The sequence below is a fragment of the Mustela putorius genome, unplaced genomic scaffold (assembly GCF_011764305.1).
Source record: "Mustela putorius furo isolate JIRA1106 unplaced genomic scaffold, ASM1176430v1.1 tig00004043_pilon_pilon_pilon, whole genome shotgun sequence".
Lineage (NCBI taxonomy): Eukaryota > Metazoa > Chordata > Mammalia > Carnivora > Mustelidae > Mustela > Mustela putorius.
This window is the reverse complement of record NW_025422178.1, coordinates 23,399-48,733: the sequence shown is the minus strand read 5'-3', so window position 1 is coordinate 48,733 and position 25,335 is coordinate 23,399. Positions and strand designations below refer to the sequence as shown.

At 43.8% G+C, this 25,335-nt stretch overlaps 1 protein-coding gene across 1 annotated transcript; it reads right to left on the bottom strand.

Moving 5' to 3' along the window:
- Window positions 1-3,972: 3,972 nt before the first annotated feature.
- CRYM (crystallin mu) lies at window positions 3,973-20,904 on the bottom strand. Its single transcript, XM_004780134.2, has 8 exons — window positions 20,634-20,904; window positions 19,973-20,126; window positions 17,435-17,497; window positions 13,137-13,238; window positions 10,886-11,069; window positions 7,612-7,733; window positions 6,471-6,555; window positions 3,973-4,318 (listed from the first exon to the last, which is right to left on the bottom strand). The coding sequence occupies exons 1-8, from the start codon at window positions 20,801-20,803 to the stop codon at window positions 4,254-4,256; spliced, it is 945 nt and encodes a 314-aa protein (XP_004780191.1). The 5' UTR covers window positions 20,804-20,904; the 3' UTR covers window positions 3,973-4,253.
- Between the last annotated feature and the right edge of the window lie 4,431 nt (window positions 20,905-25,335).

The window sequence follows — 25,335 nt, the reverse complement described above, 5'->3', positions numbered from 1 at the left end:
CTAGCAAATGAGAGGCAGCATGAGGTTGTACAAAGAATTTTGAGCTGGAAACCAGCATTGCTGTGCGGAGGATAGAATATCACATTATGGAAATGGAAAGATACCTCTTTGGGAGAACGAGAAAAGTCAGGCCAGTGGAAATGTTACCGGATCTTAGATTTAAAGGATTTAATTCTAAGTGCTTCGTGGGAGTTCCTCGTTTCTATTTGGAATTTTCCAGGCTGTCCTACTGGAGGGGCAGCATTTGGCTCAGAAAATACAGGAAGGAGAATGTTTATTTGTCCAGTAGAACCGGAGCTCTGACCGCGACCACCCCCTTGGCCTTCATGTCAATTTTGTGCTGAGAGAAAAGGATATGTATTTGAAGAACATGTGGGTTGTAAAACATCACCTAAAAATTCCATCAAAAATTCCTAGATGAAAAAGAAGGAACCAAACATAATCCCTTTATGTTATCCCAATGAATAATCATAAACCTTTGTGAGGCCAGAATGGGTGGTCAGAGTGTATTTTTTTTTTTTCAACTGCTGAATTTTATTTTCATGAAGGTAACTCAGCTTGTAGGCTCCATTGGCCTCTCTACCACTCCCCAAACATCTTCTGTTGCTTCATCTAAAGGGTAATTACCATATCGGCAATAGTCGCAAAAATTGTCTCAAAATATATGAGTGAAACAGTGAGAATTATTGCTGTGGCTCCAATATGTGCCGAGTTCCCTAACTGCTTATGCCAACTCAGCGAGGAGTGGTAGCATCTTCCTACTGTTGCTGGCCCTGCCAGGCTTCACCATGCCTTCCTGCTCCCTGTACCTCCCCCCTCTCCCTTCTCAACAGTCCCTTCATGAAATTCTCTCCAATCCCCCCTTTTTGAGTGTGGCAATAATTTCCTGCTGGGACCTTGACTGTGTGTTTCTGCGACACTGAGGCATGGTCCTGTAATTGTCTTTTTTACAGCTCTGTTATCCTAGACTGTGTGCTTTTGGAGATGAGAACTTTTGTTTTTGTTTTTGTTTGTGTTTTTATTAACATATACTTGACATACAATATTACATTCGTTTCAGGTGTACAACACAGTAATTTGACAATTATATACTTTATGAAATGTGCAACCATGATGTGTAGTCACCCTCTGTCCCTGTACAATGTTATCACAATATTATTGACTATAGTGCCTGTGCTGTACTTTTCATCTCCATGACTTATTTTTAGAACTAGAAGTTTATACCTCTTAATTACCTCTGTGAGGACTGTTTCTTTTCTGTTCTAACTTGGTGGTCTAGAATAGAGTTATGGTAGGGGTTCTTCAAGAAAGAACAAAAGAAGATCTCTATGAATTAAGGCAATTTAAAAAAATTTTAATTTCAGTATAGTTAATGTACAGTGCTATATTAGTTTCAGGTACACAATATAGTGATCAAATAATTCTACACAGTACTCAGTGCTCTTCGGGATACGTGTATTTCTTAATCCCCTTCACCCATCCTCTGGCTCTCCTTCCCTCTAGTAACCATCAGTTTTTGTTCTGTGTAGTTAAGGGTCTGTTTTTTTGGTTTCTTTCTTTCTTTCTTTCTTTCTTTCTTTTAGTTTTGCTCAATTGTTTCTTAAATTCCACATGTGAGTGAAGTCATATGGGATTTGTCTTTCTCTGACTGACTTATTTCACTTAGCATTATATCTTCTAGATCCACCCATGTTGTTGCAAATGGCAAGATTTCATTCTTTTTTATGGTTGAGTGATATTCCATTAAACACACACACACACACACACACACACACACACACATCTTTATCCATTCATCTATCGATGGATACTTGTACTGTTTCCATAATTTGGCTATTCTAAATAATGCTGCAATAAACACAGGGGTGCATCTATCTTTTTTGAATTATGTTTTCATTTTCTTTAAGTCAATACCCAATAATGGAATTACTGGATCATATGGTAGTTCTATTTTTAAATTTTTTCTATTTTTAGTTCTTTGAGGAACCTCCATACTCTTTTCCACAGTGGCTGCATAAATTTGCATTCCCAGCAACAACACATAATAATTCCTTTTTCTCTACATCCTTGCCAGCACTTGTTGCTGCTTGTGGTTTTGATTCTAGCCATTCTGACAGGTGCAAGGTGATACCTCATTGTGGTTTTGATTTGCATGTCCCTGATGATGAGTGATGTGGAGCATTGTTTCATGTGCCTGTTGGCCATCTGGATGTCATCTTGGGAGAAATGTCTGTTCAAATCTTCTGCCCATTTTTTAACTGGATTGTTTGTTTTTCTGGTGTTGAGTTGTATATATATTTTTATACATTTTGGATACTAACTCTTTATTATATATGTCATTTGCAAATATCTTCTCCCATTCAGTAAGTTGTCTTTTAGTTTTGGTGGTTGTTTCCTTTGCTGTGCAGAAGCTTTTTATTTTTATGTGGTCCCAATAGTTTATTCTTGCTTTTGTTTCCCTTGCCTAGGAGATATATCTAGAAGAAGTTGCTATGGCCAACGTCAGAGAAATTACTGTAATTGAGGAATTTTAATAATCCCATTACCATACACCCTTCCCTACACATCCTTTAGTGTTGTGACCATTAAGGTCCCCAGAAAGACTTCACAGTCACTTGGGATGTGCAGATGCAGATCAAATGGATATTTTATTCCAGTGCAATGGCCCCCATTCAGACAGTCTGGCAAACATGATAAACTAGGGTTTAGGTCACCTAGAACATGAAAAAAGGACCTATTAGGAAGAGTTTGGGGAGGAAAACAAAGCAATAGAAAATGCTTTTGCTTGCTGCTGACTTATCTGATAACCAGCCTAGGAATGGGGGTGGATTTGGATGGGGTCTTCGGCAGGCCAAAGGTCACACCACTCTGCTAGTGATTCAGGGCAGCTAGGGAAAACACACCTCAGTTTCCCCAACTGTAAGTTGGGAAGGTTGGACTAGATGATTCTTAATGACCCTCTCAACACTGATACTTTGGTGGACATCTATAGATTTGCCTATCCAATATTCATTTCTCCCTCTTTTTGCTAAGAGACCCCTTCCCTTCTATTAGTTCATGTGGTCAGGTGGGCTGAGTCTATTCTTGACTTTAAGGGGGAGCTTGTGACCCAGGCCTGGATAATAGGGACATCAGATTCCCCTGGATGATATTTCTTTGGGATAGGCAAATGACACTGGCCTGGGCCAGATTGATCTATCTCATTTAGCCAGAATGTTAAGCACGGAAATGGGCACATAACCTACAGGGTACCCTGAGTCTCAGTTCTGGGATAATCTCCATTTCTGCTAGGGTTGCTAAAGAGGATAGCCAGGGGGAAAACTTACTTAGTAATGGGACCAACACTGAAGAAAACAGAGCTGAGGGATTGGGGAGAGCAAAACTGGGTCCTGTGGACACTTGGAGACCTGGAAACAGCTGTAGCTTAAGACCTGTTACATGTGTTCTTCTTAAATACTAGAAACAATACATTCCACTCCTCTTTCCTTCATTCTGCCTAAGGTAGTTTGCGTTGTGGTCGCTACCACTTGTGACCAAAGGAGTCTTGGCCAATATAGAAGCTCCACTGTTTCTTGAGATTTAAATTCTAAAAAGCCAGAAATGAAAGTCTACATAATGTTTGATTCCATTTATGTGAAATGTCCAGAGGAGGCAAGTCCATAAAGATAGAAAGTAGATCAGTGGTTGGCAGGGCTGGGAAGAAGGGAGAAAGGGGAGTGACTGCTATTGAGTACCAGGGTTCTTTTGGGGAGTGCTGAAATGTTCTGGAATTAGAGAGTCTTGATGGTTGCTCCCTGTAAGCATGCTAAAAAGCACTGAATTGTGTACTTCACACTGGTATAAGAATTGTATGCTAATTTAAAAAATAGAAATAAATTTAATTATAGTCATTGAAACTCCCCCAGGGAATGAATGGAAGCAGATGCTCCCCTCACTTTCTTTGCCATGAAACACAGAAATGACCAAAGCAAGAACAGCAGAATTGGAAATGCTTTATTTCAAGGAATTACAAAATGCAGTGAAATACAGGGCAAAGGGAGTATTACTATAAACAGATGTAACAGAAGAAATGGCCACCTAGTTTTGCTACACACACAAATGGGGATCTCATTATTTAAGGTATAAGATATGATAAGCTCAACACTATAGCTCACTAGGCATGGGGCTCCCTTATTTGATCTAGAAATCACAAGACAGCTGGTAACAACGTCCCTTGAGCCGTAGCTTCTACCTCAATGGGAAGTTCCTTTGTTTTATTTACCAGATGACCAGGATTCGTACACTAGCTTGGCTGCGACCAGGTCTTCCACCGCCATTCCTGGAATGGACAGAAAAGTGGTTCATTTTTTGTCAGAACAACTTTTCCTGCCACCGCCCAGGCCCTGTGACTTGCAGTTTCCTAATACATTGTCTGTGCTACTAATGCCCGTCTGGGGAAACATGGACTGATATCCAGAGGTGAGTTTAGGCTTGGGAGGTCTGTGAGGGGATGGGGGGTATGGGGGAGGGGGGAGGGGTCAGGGAAACGATGCTAAGTGAGCAATGCCCACTAAACACATTTTAAGGGTCCTTCAAAGTTGAGTTCAGGGGCCAGAAAACTTTCTATAAGGGTCCAGATGGTACATGTGTAGGCTTTGCAGGCCCTGTGGTGTCTTGGAATTAAGTCTGCCATTGTACTGCAAAAGCAGTCCTACCAGAGAGGTAAACAAATGAGCCTGGCCATGTTCCAATAACATTTTCTTTATGGACACTGGAGTTTGAATTTCATATAATTTTCATCTGTCATAAAATAGTCTTCCTTTATTATTTTTTTTCCCCAGTCATTTCATAAGAAAACTTTCCTAGTTTGAAGGCAGGATAAAAACAGGTGATGGGCTTGGTATGGCCCACAGGCTATCGTTTGTGGATCCTTGGTCTAGTCCAATCCCCACATCCTTCAGCAACCCCACTTGTCTTGCTATTTTGGATACATAACTTCACCTCAATTGGGTATAGGTTCTCCAAGGACAGGGGCTGATTTTTATTAATTTTCATAGACACCCCTGCCCCCAGTACAGATTCTAATACATAATAAGTATTTAATATGCACTTGCTAGATGAAAAAATGTGTCAATAAACCAATCCCCAAAGCAAGAAAACAAGCATTGCTCAAAAAGGGTACAGCAGGGGTGCCTGGGTGGCTCAGTGGGTTAAAGCCTCTGCCTTCGGCTCAGGTCAGGATCCCAGGGTCCTGGGATCGAGCCCCGCATCAGGCTCTCTGCTCAGCGGGGAGCCTGCTTCCTCCTCTCTCTCAGCCTGCCTCTCTGCCTGCTTGTGATCTCTCTCTGTGACAAATAAATAAATAAAATCTTAAAAAAAAAATAAAATCTTTGGGTGCTTGATACTAGGAAATAGGGGAGATCTTGAGAGATGGCAGATAGTATCCCTGAGGGGCTCAGGGCAGTAACTACTTGTCAACCGATTTGGGAGTCTTTCAGTATTTTAGATGTATCAGCAAATTATCAGCGCTGTTACTACACGTGTCCATTTCCTTAGGTCTGCTGGGGTGGAGTTGCTGCGCTCAGGGGCAGACCAGCCCTGGGGAGCCTGCCCTTGGTTGGGCTTCTGCCTGCACAACTCTGGTGGTAACGAGGCCCCCCATGGAAGCCCTTCTCCAGTCAGCAAGCAGGAGGGTAGGAGGGGAAGGGAAACAAGGGGTCTCAGGTTATACTTCCTGTGTGGGTCTCTTCCGGTGGGTCTCCCTGCTATTTCTCTTAAGCTCTCTGTCTTGTAACAACTTTATCCCCCATCCCCACCTCTGATGGATACTTTCTTTCTGACTTTCATCACTTTATTATTATTTTTTTGGTTTTATTTAAATCTAAGGTAGTTAACACCTAGTGTATTATAAACTTCAGGAGTAGAGTTTAGTGACTCGTCAGTTGGGTATAGCCCCCTGGGCTCATTACCTCTCACTTCCTCCTTAATACCCGTCACCCAGTTACCCCATCTCCCCATCCCCCACCCCGCCAGCAACCCTCAATTTGTTTCTGATGATTCAGAGTCTCATGGTTTGTCTCCCTCTCTGTTTTTAATCTTATTTGATTCTTCTGACTTCCGTTTAGATCTAAGTCTAAATGATTTACTGCTGACACTTTGCTATGTGCAAATCATTGTACATACACATCACTGAATTCTCATAAACACTAGAGGTAACAAGCAGTGAAGAGACCGCCGTGGCTCAGACAGGTGAGGTGAGGTCCCTTGCCCAAGGACGCATGTCCAGGGAGTGGCAGAAAAGGGAAGCCCAGGACCACCCAGTTTCAGAGTTCCTGGGCTTACCTAGTATTCTAAGACATGTAAATAATTGACCCAAGTGACGGATTTTATAACTCAGCTGTTGAGTCAGGTGACTCATTCCTCTTTCCACCAGTGGGCAAATCTGCGTTGTGCTCTGGTTGGATATATGCCCTGGGAGCTAGAGTCCTTACCCAAAGACTTGAACACCGTGGTCTTGTCACAGAGTGCTGGTTTCACTCCCTTCACCACTTCTCCCAGCTCAGCAAAAATCTCAGCCTGGGAAACAAACACACACTGACCTAGACCATGGAGCCAATGTCCACTCCAGCCATATTATGAGGGAGGACAGGGAGGGCAGCCACCACTGGGTAAGGGAGAAACTTGACAAAATGACCATATGTAAACTGGCTTTCCCCATTAAAAAAATAAATAAGCATATATCATAAATAAGCATATATACGCTTATTTAATTAAAAATAATAAATATATATTTAATAGAAATAAATAAATAAAAATAAATGTATACATTTAAATAATATATATTTGAATATATAAATATATTAAAATAATATACTTAATATATATGAATAACATTTCTATATATTTAAATAATATATAATAAATAAGTATTTAAATAATATATAAATATATTTCTATATATTTAAATAATATATAAAATATATATTTAATTATATATAAATATTATATATAATTATAATCATATATAATAATAATTATAATTAATTATAATAATAATATAAATAACATATAATATATGATATATTTTATATATATATGCTATTTGCATAGCATCTGTCTTTGTGATACCATGAATGTCGAGATATAAGTTTGTGGCTGGGGTAATGTCTGGGCAAGATGGTATGTCAGTGAGGAAATCAGCATGTTCTTATCTGAACACTCATTTTGGCAGCTCTCTTCTTGATCCTATGCTCTGTTTACAAAAGAATGAGGCCAGAAAGTGGCCAACCCCAGTCCTGTGTTGTTGGCCACACTGGGAAGGTTTCCGGGCACTTCTCTCCCAATCTTACTGCCTTATAGGACAACTCAGTCTGACGGAAAAAATCCATCAAGCTGCTCTCTCCAGGCAAAGGGGACAGGAAAACACATGTCAACACCATAATGGCCACATTACCCTAGACTGGGATTAGAAAGGGTTGAGAGATGTTTTAGGAGCTGCCAATTTTTCCCCCTCCCCAACCCCCAAAAGAGGTGGGGGTGACTGAGGTTTGGAGGAGTCCAAATGGAAGGGGAGGTTAATGGAACCCTGGGATCCCACTGCTGGACAGCAGCCTCCCAGGAGGAAGGGCTCACCCCCGACAAGAGGACATCTCCGGACTCTTTCAGGGCAGCCTCATGGGAGTCCACGTAAAGCACAGCCTGTTTCATCAGCTCATCATCCAGCTCTCTCCAGTCAGGTCTGCTGGCTCCGATGGCTAAGAGACAGCAAAACAGACCGTGAGCCCAGAAACAGTGACAAAGGACACTACACGTGCCAAAGAACGGAAGAAGGGGAGGGGAAAAGCAGTGACCTAGGACACATGAGAACATTCAGATTTGGGGTGCCGCCTTTCCCAATGCCAACCCCTCCTGATCAGCAAGAATGAACACTCATCAGTAAGAACGCCTTTTTTTTCTTTCTTTCTTTCTTTCATTTCATATCATGATCTTTCTAAAAGATTTTGAAGCAACTTAGCATTCATTTATTGGTTGCCTCCTAGCCGTGGGATGTTTCACACATATTATTTATAGTCCTCACAAGTACGCTTCGTGTCTGATTCTCACTTAAAAGATGCACACACAGAAGTTCAAAGAAGTGGAGGTGCCTGCCACAGTTCTGTCTCTAATAAGTGCACCTAACGACTCAGAGGGAGCCATGCATTCCACGCCTCTTCTGTTTATCCGGGGCAGCGACTTCTGGACAAAAACCCCGAAACAGAGACATCACCCGCCGCTTATTCACACCCCATTCTCCTCCGTCTTCTGCCGATCTGCTTCCTCCTGAATCATTCTCATTCGTCACCCCTAACCATTTCTCTCTTAACTTTGACAAAAGAGCCCAGCACCAGGGTCACGAAGTAACCCTGATCAAGAGGAAGCTGGCTCCATCCTGGCCCCGAGATTTCATGTCCTTTGCAGAGAGCCCAGGAATTTAATGAAGAATCCAAGGAAACATGCCTCCTGGCAGATAAGACAATGCAGAGGCCACCACCAAATGCCCGCGGGGCTGGTCAGAGGGACCGCACTGGAAATGGTGGGGACCTAAGTTCACAGAAGAAAGCCGGCCCCGTGTAAAGAGGGCAAGCATCCTTCAGCTCAAGCTGATTGAGGCCACGTGAGAAAGCAGGGCTCCATTAGTCTCCCCTTCCTCCTTTTTTTCCCCCTTATTTCTTAAAAGAGAAGCAGGAAATCTATTTGCATGTGTTATTTCTTGATTTTTTAGAGCATGCTATGGTCCAAACAAAACACATCTGCTGGCTGGAAGCAACCCATGGCCAACTCGTCTTTGGAAACCACTACAAAGCCTCACGCCAACATATTATGTGCCTTCTCACACTGCGTCCAGTTTTTCCCTGCTTGCTCCTGCTCCTGCTGTTGTCCCTCCCTCTAGTTTTCAAAGAGAGTGGTGTAAAAATGTCCTTGAAGGTCATTTGTGTGAGGGGTTCTACAGAACAAAAGCACAAACCAAATGAAGCTTGTAAATAAATCATAAGCTGGTGGGAAAAACCCTGGTTTCTCAAGCCATCCCTTCTCATGGCACTTGGGTCTCCCCCCCCAACCCTCCCCTGCCCCAATTCTTCTGAGCAGGGCGAGTTCTCAAAGGGCTGTGGGAGGCCACTTGGGCAGATGGAGGTGTGCCAGGCAGCAAAGGGAGGGGCCTGACTTAGACTGGACCCTGGCCTTGCTTCAGTGAAGCTAGAATGGGTGAGGGTCAGACCCTGGCTGGGGGAGGGGGGCAGTGGTGCGGGGACAGGATGAGCGAAATGCAGGCGAGGGTGGAATTGGGCCTATCTCTTAGCCAAGCTGCAAAACAAGTAAAATCTGTTGCTGGTGTTTCCCTGTCAACCGCACTGGTAACATACTCTGAAGTATATGTGATGCCTCTGTAAACACACAAACCAATTTTGTCTTTAGGCTAGGGACGCAGAAGCGATGCCTTGACTCACAATCGAGGGAGGCAGCCCTTCCTGGAGAGTCACAGTGTGAGAGAGATTCCCTGTTGCTGGCACTGAAAATGGAGCATCCACATTACAGGGAACGTGGGCGGCCTCTAGAAGCCGAGATTCGCCCCCAGGAAGCCAGCACTCTTGTCCTACCTGAGCCTGGAACAGGGGTCTGGCCTCTAGCTGAAACCGAAGCTTGGACAACACCTTGATTTCCCCCTTGTGTGAGCAGAGGACCCAGCTGACCCCTGCCCAGCCTTCCGAAACCACAGAAACTACAAAGTAATAAGTACATGCTGTTTTAGGCTGGGGAAAAAAAAAATCATTTCCATCTTGCTGAAGATTCAGCTCTTGTCTGTTTCTCCAAGAATGGGTTTCTTGTGATTTCCGATGACCTTCCAGAAAAGGGGCTACTGTCCATAAAGCCAGAACTCACCCATCTCTTGTCTACTTATTCCCTGAAGCCACGTCCCACTGAGACCTTCACTTCACTTTGGCCCTTTCCTCAGATGTGCCACACTTTTGTCTACTCCACAGAAATTAATCTTTAGCTGGAACCATCTATTTGTTTCATCTGCTTGTTTATCTGTTATCTATTCCCCCTCCCTAGAATGCAAGCACCAGGAAGGCAGTGACCTTGAGTGTGGCTTATTCTGGCCTGCCCAGCATCTAGAACAGTGCCTGGCACATGGTAGGAACTCAATACACATTAGGGATAGAATGCATAATCTTGGCTCCTGCCTGCTCATCTGCCAGTAGGTACAGAAATCTCAGCTTCTGAGTTCACACCATGTGCTTGTCACTAAAACAGAAAACCGATAACATGTTTAAATCTCTAGTATTGGCCTCGCTATGCACAGACTCCAGTCTTCTTACTGGAAGATAATATAGAACGTAATTTAAGAGCTTGGGCTCTGAGGGTAGATCGCCCCACTTCAAATCTTCAGAAAAATCTTCAAAACTTCAGAAGCCCCAGGAACTCTTATATTTGGAGTCCCACCCATTCCAGCACACGTGCTAATGAGCGCCCACAAGTCACAAGGAATGTCTTTTGTGCTGTAGTAAAAAAACTTTTTTGAGGGAGGGCGGGGGATAATTCTAAGTATTGTTAAGAAAGAATGACTCATGTGGCTTTTGTGATTTAAATTTCATTACATTTATGAACTTAGCGGTGCCTGACCACCTGCCATAATGTTACCTTTCATGGAACTTTAATTAAATTTGTTGTAAGTTTCAGGCTCGTGACTTTTGTTGCATAATTTCTGAGTGAATATTGTTTTTCGGGGCTCACATGTTTGCGAAGACCTTAAAAGGCTTGGCCATTCTGCATGAGTAAAAGAGCTCTGCAGATGCAGTCACTCGGTCCAGCCTAAGGGACAACTCTGGTCACCACCTACCCACGCTCACGGAGCCATTCTACTTACCATTGATGTGAGCCCCAGGCTTCACCCATTCACCAAACAAAATGGGCTCTGTTGCCATGGTAACTGTGATGATCACATCTGCCCCTGTCACAGCCTCCTGGACCGATGAACAGACCTCTACCTCTCCTTGAACCGTGTCCGCAAACTTCTCTGCATTCTCTTTGGTGCGGTTCCATATCCTCACCTTCGTTGGGGGGTAACAAGAGGGACACTGGTGTCACGATTGTTTGGCTGTTTAAGTTTCATCCAGCCCAGAGTACCAGGGGAAAGATGAGCCTCTCTAGGGTAAGGGCTTTGGATATTTAAATCATCTCCTACAGAGAAAGAACATCTGACCAAGGGCACAGCATTGATTGCGCCCGACACCTGACCAAATATTTGAAAATGACCTTTCTCTACTCCTTTCTCCTTGCAAGAAGCAGGGACAGTCTTTCACTTCTAGCCAGAGATACCCTGCCTCTGTAGCTTAATAGCTACATAATCTAATCATTAGTGGAGCAAATTGTGGAGCTAGGAAGGCTTGGAATCAATCCTCACTCTGTCCCATACTGCTCACTCCTGAAATGACTCAACCTCACGCAGCCTAAGTTTTCAGGTCTACGAAACGCACATGATAACTGGGCACGGTCAGCATCCAACTCCCACCTTGTGTTTGAGACTGTAAAGGAGTCAGAGCAGATGTGGGCTTCTAGGACAGCACTGTGTGTGGAATAACTTGATCTCTGAAGGGGAGGTAGGGGGTTGAAAACAAGAAGGGGTTGAGCAGTGAGGAGTGCAGGGGATGAAAATGTCAGGAGTAGTGGCTAGTTAGAGTCCTGGCAGACGCTGGCAGGAGCCGGATCGTTTGCCTCACCAGGTGGCAGGGAGTTGCTGGCTCTCTTAGCGAACTTGCAAGCGAGGAGCGGGGGTTGTCGACCCTCAACAGAAAACAAGGCCTAAATCATCCCCCAAAAGGAAAGGTAAGAAATACAGAAGTAAATGTTATGCCTAACGAAGTTCATCAACCAAGGTAAAAAAGAATACAGTATACCCTATCAAAGGAGAATGGTTACCCCCAGCACCCTTCTGGTTAAAAAAATGATGCAAGTGGATATAAAAAATGGGGAACCTGCAAAGTGATGATGTTAGCACATTTCATGGAAAGATAGGATATACAACTGGGTATATCTAACATGATGGACACTACTTTATGAAAAACTAAAGAGAGGATTGGAAAGTGGTAACTGCTTATCTTTGAAAACAGATAAAAGGCATTTTTCTTTGTTCTTCCTTACAGTCGATATTTGCCAAAGCAGGGGTATTATTTTTATCATTAAAAAGTCGTATTTTACGGAATGCCTGGGTGGCTCAATCCACGGAGGGCTGACTCTTGATTTCAGCTCAGGTCATGACCTCAGGGTTGTGGGATCAAGCCCTGCTTAGGGAATCCTTGCTCAGTGGGGAGTCTGCTTGCTTGATTCTCTCTCTCCCTTTGCCCCTCCGTTCTCCACGTTTTTTCTCTCTTTCTGTCTCAAATGAGTAAATAAGTCATTTTTTAAAAATGTCATATTGAGGCACCTGGGTGGCTCAATCTGTTAAGCATATCTGCCTTTGGCTCAGGTCCTGATCCCAGGATTCTGGGATGGAGCCCTGCTTGGGGAGTCCTTGCTCAGTGGGGAGTCTGCTTCTCCCTCTTCATCTGTCCCCCCTCCTACCTGGGCTTGCTCGCTTTCTCAAATAAATAAAATCTTAAGAAATAAAAAAAAATTTTTTTAAATGCCATATTTTAAATCTGCCCTACTGCTCTCACACATGTGCAAAAAATAAAAGCATAAAATGTTCCCATAAGAAGTGGGAGGCATAACTGGGGCAAAGGCAGACCAGCACTGGGGCTATGGAGGCAGGGTGCTGTGGTCTCTTGCCTCCCAGGCCTCGTTCCCAGTTTGTGTGTCCATACCCATGAATGCCTAAAAAATCCCAGAGTCTCCTTAGAGAAGCACAGAGAGGGACAGAAAGGAAAACTGAATGTATGCAATGGATATAACACAATCTTTTAACCAAGTGGGCTTGCTGCGTCCTCTGGCATACCCTAGGAATGGGAAACTGGAGACAGGTGATTCAGGTCTTTCTGCCTCCAACGGGACTTCTGGGCGAGTCATGAAAAGAGATCAGACTTGACCTATTTCAGAATAGCCCAGGTCGCAGTGAAGGAGTAGAGATAAAGGCCCCAACTGCTCCCTCCCCTCTTCTCCCTCAAGCTTCCTGGACTTACCTCCTTAAAGGAGAACTGCTCTGTGAAGACCTCGTAGTGGCTGTAGGCCTGGACACCAGCCCCAAGGATGCACAACACTTGACTGCTGGGTGGTTTCAAAAACTATGGGAGAGAAACGAGGTGAAGGTCAAGGGAGAAATAGCGGCCAGATGAAGAACAGATACAGTTTGAACATCAGGTGCCCAATGCCCTATCTTCGTCTCCCTCACTATCTCAGGCAATGAAGGAGATGGAATTTTATGTTTCAGTTTCCCCTCTGTGGCGTGTGGAGAGGAGGAAGGAGCCTTCACCGAGCACCCAGTATATACCAATGCTTTATCCTCCCGATCTCATTTAGACCAGCCAAGGGCCCCATGAGCTAGGCACTCCTACTTTCATCTTCCTCTTCCAGATAAAGAAATCGGGGTCTGGAGAGGTTAAGGAACTTGCTCAGAGTCCTACAACTATGACATGGCACCCTGAGGCTCCAAAACCACGTCTTTGATTCTCCAAAACCACGTCTTTGATTCTCCAAAACCCACATTTGTTCTTCTGGGCTGCCCTGTCTTGGGGACATGAGAAGCTACACCCACTTCTCAGAGCCCCGAGTTACTTTGAAGAGCTACCTAGAATCCATGGCTCAGCCTCCATGTAGAGCCAGCCTCTGGGGCACATGCTCTGGATGTATGTGTGTCCGTGTTTGGGAGTGGGATTTATGATCACCTTCCATCAATGACTCCAGTGAAGTCATTCTGACCTCCCTGGGTGAAGTTACCACTTCACAAAGCTTATTTGTTTACAGAGTCATTTTCTTGTCCTGGTCTATGAGCCCATGAGGACAGAGATGGTCTCACGTGCACAGATTTAGCACATACCTACAACTATGCATAAGAAATCAAGTGAGGTTGTTAAACCTCAGCTCTACTGACATTTAGGCTGGATAATTCCCCATTGGCTGGGGTGGGGGGCTGGGTCGTCCCCTGCTTTACAGGTTGTTCAGCAGCTTCCCTAACTATGCATTAGATGCAGTATCCCCTACCTCCCCTAGTTGTGACAACCAAAAATGTCTCCCACTCCTCGATGTCCTTGGGGCCAGAGGCAAAATCATTCTGTGTGGAGAACTACTGGCATAGAGGATATCACTTGCTCCTCAAACCATCCATATTAAGCAAGACCCTCTTTTGCCGTTTCTCTATCTCATGCAGCAAATTTTAGTTCCTTGGGCCTGCTCTTTCTTACAATGTTAATTATAGCATTTCTGGAATGTAATCTTAAAAGTGAAAGTCTCTTGAATTATTAATTACTAGCAAAACGGAGTCTCAGAAATACAAGCAGATGTTCATCTCTCCTATAGCTGCAGAAGGGGAGATATCATTTTGTGCCATAAAATAGCATTCAAAGTATCTGATTTGAAACATTTTCAGAATTACAATATCCACAGAACCCCTCAATCTTATGCTCTTACGCAACGAGGAGAATTAGCTGATTTTTCCTTAACTAAATCCATCGTTTTTTCTGTTCTCAGTTAATATGAATCTATTCTAAGAAGTATGCGTGGGTTTCAGAAATTGTTGTAGTGTCCTGTAAAAGTAACCTTCAACTTCTGAAACTAAATCTTTAATTCTGATTGTTGTCTTGATAATTTGTTGCCTTGGTAATAATGTTACAATTGACATCCCTTTCCCTAAATAGTATAACTTTTGTAAGATTTATTTTAAAAAAAGAAGAGGACTAATGGTACTTCATTCTTTTACCATAGCATGCAGATAATAAAAAATATGTATATGAATCTGGTAGGTTTCTTATGGTAGAGTTTGAAAGTGTGTGTGTCATCGGTGTCTGCTAATGAGTAGCACTGTGTCCGTCTAGCCTTGCCATGTCTCCAGCTCCCACTTAAGAAATGCTCCCCTGCACTTCCTGTCCTTTAGCCACATCAGCTTCTTTGCAGACTCCCAAGCACATGTACTTCCATCAACCACAGGGCCTTTGCACAGATTTTCCTCTTCATGGAATACTTTCCTTTCTGTCCCTTACGAGTAATTCCTACTAAACTTCAAATTTCTGCTCAGATGTCCTTTATATAGGAAAAGCCTTCCCAAATTCAACAGACCTTCTGTTATACCCTCTCACAGAATTTCTTCTCTTGCATTCAATGTATTTGTCAGGGTTGTGATTTTACATTTGTTGGTATGATCTTTGGGTGAATATCTGTTTCCGCAAATGGACTCTGTGTTCCATGATGGCAGGTACTGTTTAGCTCACCACTCTATGCTCTATGCGGAGCACTGGGCCTGGACCCTGGTGGGCACTCAAATATTTGTTGAACAGATGCATGCCAGGGATAAACCCTGATGTATACTGTCATCTTGAGAAAGCATGTGAGAGTACTCAACTCAGGTTACGTGCAACCCATGTGCAAAGAAGTTGTTACAGTGACTGTCAGGCCCGAAAACTTCCCATACATTTCATCCTCCCTAAAGCCCTAAATGAAAGAGAAGCAGCAAAGAAAACATTCTCTGTTCCAGGGCAAAAAGTATAATAGCCCCTTTGTTCCTTATTGAAATAACCCATCTGTATCCCTGGGCATAAAGCTGTGACATTTCAGCCTAAGTTCTGAGCATCAACTCAATGATTCTTAACTCTTGTGGGAGTGCAGATTTTTATCAATGCAAAAAAGCACAGTGTAACTGGATGCTGCAAGAGTTTGGTTTCCACAGGGTGCCTGGGTGGTTCAGTTGGTTAAGCATCTGCCTCCGGTTCAGGTTATGATCCTGGAGTCCTGGGACTGAGCCTTGGAAGACCCCGCAGCTACACGGCATCAGGAAGCCCTCGCCTCCATCTCCTCCCACAGCAAATGAGGCCAATAAGATCTTCTTTGCTTTCCTCACAGAAACCCAAAGATATGTCAAGACAATGGGCTGGAAATTATTTTGACAAGACCTTCACACACAAATGTAAGGCAATATTGTACCCTTGAACATACATGTGTTCCTCAGGGAGTCCCTTGCTCATTTCAGTCTGAGTTAGGTCTGGAGATAATTCAAAAAACCAGTTCGTCCAGCTGTGTCCTGTAGTCTGCCCCCCTTCCTACAAATTACCCGATTAATCCTCACATTCTCCGCCCCCCATCCTGCGTTTAAAAAATCTTAACCATCTCACAATCTGAACACCTGGTGTCTGCTGCTCTCCACATCCCACACTTCCTTTATGCTCAGGCGTCACAAACTAGCATCAGCAGACCTTGTACTTCTCCATTTCATGTGAAGACACCCGGTTTGCCAATGCTCCTCTTCTTAACCCTAACCTAACCTCTAAAAATACTGTTTTTCTTGTAGGATGACCTGGCACTGCTTGGGAACATCATCGCTTTCCCTTCTGCCTGAAGAGTGTCCCCCTCCCCTCTTCACTCACTTGCTTCCTTCAGTCTCTACTCAAATGACACCTTCTGGGAGGGGTGAGGTCCTCCCTGGATAATTTGGGAAGTCACCACTCCCAACTGAGGATATTCTCAATTCTGCTTTAGTTTGTCCAGCACACTGTTTTCTGCTGGAAGTAGGTTTTGTTTTGTTTTTAAAAGCAAATCCTAGTATATTATATATTATACTATATTATATTATATTATATTATATATATATATAATATAGTATAGTATATTATTAAACTCAAAAGGGATTTGTTGTTGGTTAATTATTTTCTTGGCAAATCAAACTTTTCACCTTGTTTACTGTCTAACCAACTGTGCCTGTTTTGCACATTGCCATATTCCTGATATTTAGAACAGTGCCCGATACATGGTAGGATCTCAGACAGTATTAGCCAAATGAATACATGAATCTGCTCAGATCTCTTCAGCTCCCCCTCAGCTTCTTGGCTTTGACCTGTGGCAACCACACTGATTTACCAGGAGCAGTGTGGGATGGGGGCCACAAAGCAGTTCTGGAGTCATAAAAGTCAAATATTAAATTCTTGCTCTGCCACTTAGTAGCTGTGCAATCTTGGGCAACTCACCTAACCTCTCTGAACCACATTCACTAAATCTGGCAAATGAAGATAATCGTATCTACTTTGCAAGGTTGATGTGAAGATTGGGAATAATGTATGTAGAGTACCTAGAATCCAGTAGTGCTCATTAAATGGTAGCTAATAATTTCATGAATCACTGTGTTCACCTGATGTCCCATACTTGTCATTTGGAGTTCCAGCTATGTCCAAAGGAATACCAAAATAAGTTCCTCACATCTCCCTTAGGCTTTCAAGCTGGAGACAGCCAATCTGACTCTCCAGCAAACCTTAGCAGTACAGCCTGGCACTAGTCTTACCTTGGTGGCGATGGCAGAAACTGCAGCTGTTCTCTTTGCAGTTATGATGTTTCCATCCATGACCTTGGAGGAAAGGAGCGACAGTGAGCAAGGGGCACTCCTCACCAGAACTTAAGCAGAGAGAAGCAGTTCAAAATGAGCAGCCCTAGGAAGCATCATACTATCCTACAGAGAGCACAGGCTTGCTATCAGATTTGGATCAAATTCTTCCACTTAATGAGAAATGCAACTTTGAAGAAACATCTTACTCTCTAAGGACCGTTTTCCTCACCTGTAAAAACAAAGAAATAATGCCAACCATTCAGAGGATTTTTATGAGGCTTAAAAGCAGTCACAGAAATGTAGATGTCTCATATACGATGAGCCCTCAAGAATTGCCCATTTTCTTCTCTTGCCCTGGGTTTCTCAAAGCATCAGGTGAAGGAGGAATTTGAGGAATTAGAGTAAGTCATCTGACATCTGTTCAAGGGCCATGAAATTCTGTCTCAGTGGCTCTCCACTCCTGCCACACATGTGGGGAGCTTTGTGAAGTTACAGAGGCCCAGACACATTAACTACTCTGTATCTCGAAGGGAGGGACACAGGCATCCTTGTTTTCAAAAGCTCCCCAGGTGATTCTGAATTACATCTTGCTAAAAATAATCACCATCCTTTGCACTATCCTCCTGTTTTTAAGTTAGCCTTCTTAGTTGAAATTTACCAGGTAGCACCAGTGTTCTCATATTTACAGAAAAGGAAGTGAATCACTTACTACTGAACAGATTCAGGAAGGATCTAAGGTCTTGTCATTTCGTTAAAAGCCCGAGGTGGTCCCGCTTTGCTAGGGAACCACCTTTGGCAAGTGGTGTGAATGTCATCTCCTTTGAATGAGTATAGGTTGGGAAGAGCTAGTCTTTCCAGAGGAGTCATGTATAGCTGGGTTCCTGTACTCAGGGAGCCTGAAATTCAGGGGAGGAGGATTTAAGATCCAGAGATTTGGGTGGAATAATGAAGATTGTCCCTGGTAACAACTCAACTGCCTGGTCTCAGAGCCAGCTTGCAGGGTAGAGGGCACAGAGCACGTGAGTACAGAGTACAAGTCCTACGATCATACAGGTCTAGCAACGATTCCCTGGGTCTTTCACAAACCAGCTGTGTGACCTCAAGCAAAGTGGGCTCAACTACTTTGAGCCTCAGGGACTCCAACAGAAATTGGGGGAGGGGGATGTGAATTAAAATCTCCCGGGTCTCCTGGGTGGCTCAGATGGCTAAGCGTCTGCCTTCGGCTCAGGTCATGATCTCAGGGTCCTGGGATCCAGCCCTGCATCAAGCTCTCTGCTCAGCAGGAAGCCTGCTTCCCCCTCTGTCAGCCTGGCTCTCTGCCTACTTGTGATTTCTCTTTCTCTGTCAAATAAATAAATAGAATCTTTCAAAAAAAACCCCTCTCCGCATATTAAGTCACTGGGAGAAGGCATCTTGTGATAATGCTCCATTTAATAGGGAATATATCATTAACGGATGCCTGGGTGGCTCAGTGGGTTAAGCCTCTGCCTTCGGCTCAGGTCATGCTCTCAGGGTCCTGGGTCCTGATCGAATCCCGCATTGGGCTCTCTGCTCAAAAGGGAGCCTGCTTCCCCCTCTCTCCCTGCCTGCCTCTCTGCCTACTTGTGATCTCTCTCTCTCTGTCAAATAAATAAATAAAATCTTTTTAAAAAACCCCTCCCATCGAGGAATATTGTCATAACTGAGATCAATTTCTCTTCCTTAGCACATGGTAAGCTCTCAGTAAATGGCAGTTGGAAAGGCAGGAGACAGTCTCCAGAGGATATGGACCATGGATTTAACACTGAATAGGTCTGAAGTATAGTTATGTAAACCTGGGTAAGATGGGCATCATTGCTCTAGGACTCAGTTTCCTCATCTGTAAAATGGGGGCAAATACTACTACTTACCTCACAGAGTGGCTCTAAGTATTGAGGGAGTGAATACAGGTAAAGCATTCAGAACCATGCCTAGCCAATACAAAGTGCTCAGTAAAAGGACTACTGCTCTATTTTGATGCTATCATGAAATGTTAAAACAGGTTACTGTGTATCTCTCAGGAAAGACTCCCCAGGATTACAGGATACTCGTTTTCTTCCACATTACAGAGGTTCACTAAATAAATGTTTCCTTGGCTACTGAGTTTGATTAAACTGTATATTGGAGTAACTTGTATAGGACAAGAGTTTCTTGTCAGGAATGAAGAGATTGTTACTTCCACACTGTCTGTCACACACTTGAATGAGGAGATTGTTACTTCCACACTGTCTGTCACACACTTGAAGCAACAGTGGGCTCTGGTGCTGGGCTATATGCATCTTCAGGCAGGCCTAGAAACAGACACACGCTCACAGGTAATCTTCACCGCGGCTAGTATCCAGAGACATCATCATCGTTCAGACAGGGGCACGTGTGGTCACAATCAAAACTCCCCGCAGCTCACTCAGAGAACTAATTTCGGAGGCTAGCGCTGGGCCCAGGGGCCCCACCTCACCCCAGGGCAGGGAGTTTGCTCACCGCCAGAAGGGAGCCATTGCTGGGCTCAAAGAGCAGCACAGTGGCCTGGTGAGAGGGGACCGTGGAGGCGGTGCTGTGGCCCTCGTAGAAGGTGACCAGCTTGGTGGTCAGGGCATCCTCGGCAGCACTGTAGGCGGGCATGACCCCCAGGAAACTACAAAGAGAGAGGGAGTGAGTAGCTTCAGTCCCTTCTTCCCAAGACTGGGGGTGTCCTATCAAGTCCCCATATACCTTCCTTTCTCTTTCCTCAGTCACTGCCCTACTGTCCTCCGTTGCCCCAACTCCTCTGTCCTACCTTTAGGCAGTACATAGAGTACATTCAACAGTACAGAGCCATCTGCATGAGAAAAACCATTCCAGTTCTGCCACTACCTACCTATGTCACCTTGGGTAAGTCACTTCACCTCTCTGAGTCTCAATTGTCCCCATCAGTAAAATATTATCAATACCTACCTATATGGATAATGTGTTGAATTTAACAAGATAAATCTCTATAAAGCGTCACTTGACCGGTGGCTAGCGCCAATATTAGGTGGCAGCTGTTACCAGCAATGATTAGGCAGGCAAGCCCTCTTTTCCTTTCTCCCGCTGCCCCCTTGGCTTGCCTCGCGTTCCACCTTTCCAGTTTCTCCAGCCCTTAACCCCGGCCTTCCTCACTCACCCCCTGTGCTTGGCCACCGGCACCACGGTGCGCACCGGCTGCATAACTCCTCCGTCGGGGCCGCTGGAGAAGTTGGCCAGAGCCGCCTCCAGCGGCGGGATGAGGAGGCTGGAGCTGCGGAGGTGCTTTTGCACCTCGGCTGCGCTCAAGAACGCTGGCGCCCGGCTCATCTTGCCACCGACCTCCTAATTGCAGCTAGGGCAAAGCGCTCGGTGTTCCCTGGGGCTGCGCCCTATATGAGCGCACGGCGCCGCGGTGCCGCCTACTGGTCACCGCCCAGCTTCAGGGGCGGAGCAATGCTGGTCTCCGCCCACGCCCCCCCCTCCCCCGCGTCCCCAACCCGCGCCAGCCTCGGTTGGTTGAGCTGGGTCCCCTCCAGCTACGGATTCCCCAGGATCGCAGTTCAGGCGGTGGGTTGGTAGGTAGTATTCTTGGGGCCGGTTTCACAATTCCTGTGGTTAGCTGTAGTCACGTTACTTGCAAAGGGCTTAGGCACCCCCCATCCCTCCGCCCCCCACCCCCACCAGTCGTCCCCTCCGGGAAAGAGGAGGCAGGGGAGATGGAGGGCAAATGGTAGTGAGGCTCCCTTTTTCTTAAATTATTATCTGCTGCTAGAAGACCTTAGATCAAAGGAGATGGTTATTTAAAAAAAAAAATCATTTCTTTTCAGTTCTGCCCCTACCTGGAGTCCCTTATCTCAACCACCCTCCTACTCCTACTCCCACCTCCAGATCCCACACCACTGATTGCTTTAAGTGCAATTTTCTTTTAGGCTAACTCAACTAACCTTCACGTTTTTAAAAGGGGAAAGTTTCCAGCTCAATATGTAACGGCCTCAGTCACACAAAGAGCCAAAATGCGTAAGAATGCTTACGACGATTTAGGTCTTTTCTTCAAGGAGCTTGTTCTAGAGAGGAGGAAATAAGACAGTGGGTGCACAGGAAGGAAGCCACCAATACGGGGCACTAAATTCTAGCTGTCAAATCAGTGATAGGAAAAATAAATGTTTGATAATTTAAAGAAAAGTGATCATTTTGACGTTGATTGCTTAGATAAAGGTTTTATGAAGGATGGGGAACAAATCAAATAAAATTAATGTTAACAGCAACAACAAATGATAACAGGGACATGTTACTAATCTTTATTATGTACCAAGTACTGTACCATGCATTTTATGTGCATCATCTTATTGAATTATCCAACAACCTCTGTGATAGGTAGGTAGGTGTTTTTAGCTGTGCTATTTGAGGCTCTGAGAGGTGAAGGGCTTTGTCCAAGGTCATCCAACATATCAGTAGGGATTAGATCAGTTGGGATCTGTCAGTCTCCAGAACTCTACTCCTAACAGTTAAGCTACACTGGCAGAAAGAGAGAAAGGGGGCACTTCAGGCTAGGTGAAACCTATGGTGGAAGGAATATTGTCTAGTCTTTAGAAACAGTATCTTGCCAGACAGAACTGGTTTGGAACAGGGTGTGTGTATTGGGATGGGAGCTGATGTCTGGGGAGCACCAGAAGATAAAACTAGGAAAGCTTCAAGAAGCTTTCCTAGAAGGTTAAGAAGTGTGATTCTTTGAAAAGAAACAACAGACTCCAAAAAGCTGACAGTTGGGGCGCCTGGGTGGCTCAGTGGATTGAGCCGCTGCCTTTGGCTCAGGTCATGATCTCAGGGTCCTGGGATCGAGTCCCTCGTCGGGCTCTCTGCTCAGCAGGGAACCTGCTTCCCTCTCTCTCTCTCTGCCTGCCTCTCTGTCTACTGTGATCTCTCTCTGTCAAATAAATAAATAAAATGTAAACAAACAAACAAACAAAAACCTGACAGTTTAAAAAAGATGATTCTTGCACCAATGTATGGGATGAAACAGAGGACCAAAAGTGTATTATGGGAGACAGATCAGGAGGTTGGAGTGCTTGTGTTGTCACTCCTCTAATATTTGGGTTGGGAGCTGTGTAGGACATTTTTCAGGAAATGGTCACATTGCAATAAAAGGCAGTGTGTGGGGGAAGTGTCAAAATATTTCCCGAAGAAATAAATTGTATATCATATACTTAGCACAGGTCTTGGCACAATAAATTATGTGACATATACTTAGCACGGGTCTTGGAATTGCAGAAACATTTATGGGACATTACTTGTGTTGTTATTATTATGTCATATTCATTGGGTTAAAAAATATAGAAGCATAGGGGTGCTTGGGTGGCCTAGTCTGTTAAGCATCTGCCTTCAGCTCAGGTCATGATCCGAGGGCCCTAGGATGGAGCCTCACATGGGGCTCTCTGCTGAGCGGGAAGCCTGCTTCTGCCGCTCCCTCTGGGTGCTGCTCCCCCTGCTTGTGCTCTCTCATACTCTCTCAAATACATAAATAAATTTTTAAAAAAATATTTAGAGGTATAAAGAAAATAAAGAGTTCAGCCTGTTATTCTCGAGGGGAAAAGAAGCAAAACTAAATACTCACTAACTCAAATGATTTTCCTTACAAAGCTTTGGGTATCATCACCCAGGTCCTCAGTAAAGTAGCTCTGGGAAAATTGGTCATGATTGAATTAATTCTGTTGTGGCCAGTGACACAGAGTAGTTACTAGTCCTGATGCTCTCCAGAAACTTCTCTTTTCTTTTCTTTCTTTATTTTTTTTTAAAGATTTTATTTATTTATTTATTTGAGAGAGTGCAAGAGAGAAAGAGAGAGCACACAAGCAGAGGCTGAGTTCCCATTGAGCAAGGAGCCAGTGTGGGGCTCCATCCCAGGACCCTGGGATCATGACCTGAGCCAAATGTAGAGGCTTAACCAACTGAGACACCCAAGTGCTCCAACTTCCTATGAAATATATAGATATAAAAGAATTTCACTCATGTCCTATTGGAGCTATATTCCTCTGGTGTTTAAATTCTACTAGGTTGTGTGTTTTAGTAAAGTACTTTAAATAACTATTTGTATCCCTTGTTTCACGAATTAAGCAATATTTGACTATTTGTAACCCTTGAAAGTTTGGAGCTGGAAGAACTGTTAGAAAATATTTCCTGAGCCGAAGTCAGACGCTTAACTGACTGAGCCACCCAGGCACCCCTCCAGAAGCTGTTCAAAATGAAAGTTATGCAATATCTCTGGCTGGGATCAGGAGTTGTACCACCTGGCAGGTAGAAGGGAATTTTTAGGTGACCACATATACCAGAAGTCCAACTGCCAAGTTCTGTGGAGGATCTACCACCTCATGATGTCTCTTTTATAATTTACTTAATATATTTTGTTAAAAATTAAAATACCTTCTTTAGCTTTAGTAGGAGCAAAATTAGCACATGATTTAATGGGCTGTTTTAATCATTTTTAATTTGCATCAAAATAAGTGCATAACTCTTTAAAAGACAGGGTCTGGGAATTATCTAAAATCATCTTCCTTACATGGCTTTGGGTAAGGTCTCCCAAGTCCTTAATAGAATTTTAGTTGTCAAACATGAAGGTCTGGTTTGACCACTTTCGGAAGAAGTCCTCATAAAAGTGTAGGGCAGCCTTCTTCCTCCTATGCAGACTTCTGGTAGCAGCAGTGGTTTTAGGGAGGCTGGCTGGCTCTGAATTCCAGGTGCCCAGCATAAGTTTGATGTCCAGCTGTAGAGCATGATCCAGAATCTACATTAGAAATTGGTTTTGCAGGTATGGACAGAAAGTAGACCATCCAATTGTACAACAAACACCCCCTTGCCCCAAATGTTCCAGAGGGGGGTTGTCACTGAAGTACCGGTGTCCTATCGCTTGGCTGAGGCTGTGGGGGATACAGCATGCTTTTGGGTGACATGGAAATAAACACCCTCTTATGCCTACTTTAGAAAGAGCTTTCATCTGAAATGGTTGTTACAAGTTTTATATACATTTTGGGATTTATGGAAGTAATTACTATCGACACTTGAACAACATGGCAGTTAGGAGTACCAATATACCCCCTCAAAAATCTGCACATATCTTTTGACTCCCAAAAGCATAACTACTGTTGACCAGAAGCCTTATCGATAACATAACATACCCATGAATATATAATTTGTATTTTGTATTGTATACTGTATTCTTCAGCTAGAGAAAAGAAAATGTTAGTAAGAAAATCATAAGGAAGAGAATATACACTTACAATACTGCACTGTATTTATTAAAAGAATCTGAAGTGGACCTGTGTACTTGAAACGTGTATTGCTGAAGCCCCAACTACATAATGTTTTCCTAGTTTAACTCATTGATGTGATGCACTGTAACAGATGTCCTCATATCCCAATTTGTTTCTAAAGTTTTTATTGGCATTTTAATGCCTTTTATGATGAAATCTCCACCAAATCACTCGCAGGTAGAGGATTAGGAGCTTCTTGATTAGTGATTCCCAAGAAAGGGCTCTGAGGTTAGCTAGTATGGATTTGGACCCTGCTTCTACCACTTGTGCATTCTGGAGGTACAAGAGACTTCACCACCTTGGCCCTTTAACTGTAAAATCAGATAATAATATTAGAACCAAGAATTGTCATGAGGCATAAATGAAATAATTTTATTGTGTTTAGCAGGTTGGTGTCTTACTAACAAGTATTACATTAGTATTATTTGCTGTTATTGATTTTTTACTTTATTATTATTAAAATGATTATTCTTAGTAATAATGACTTATTAGAAAGAATATTAATAAACTTGTTAGTAATGTAGGGGCCGGTAAATAGGTCACAGGTATAACTCT

Coding starts and splice junctions, on each gene's coding strand:
- CRYM (XM_004780134.2), bottom strand. CDS start 20,803: ATGAGCCGGGCGCCAGCGTTCTTGAGCGCAGCCGAGGTGCAAAAGCAC. Junction 6,556..7,611: donor GAGATGTCCTCTTGTCGGGG/GTGAGCCCTTCC, acceptor TTTGTTTCCCAG/GCTGAGATTTTTGCTGAGCT. Junction 4,319..6,470: donor CACGGTGTTCAAGTCTTTGG/GTAAGGACTCTA, acceptor TGTCCATTCCAG/GAATGGCGGTGGAAGACCTG.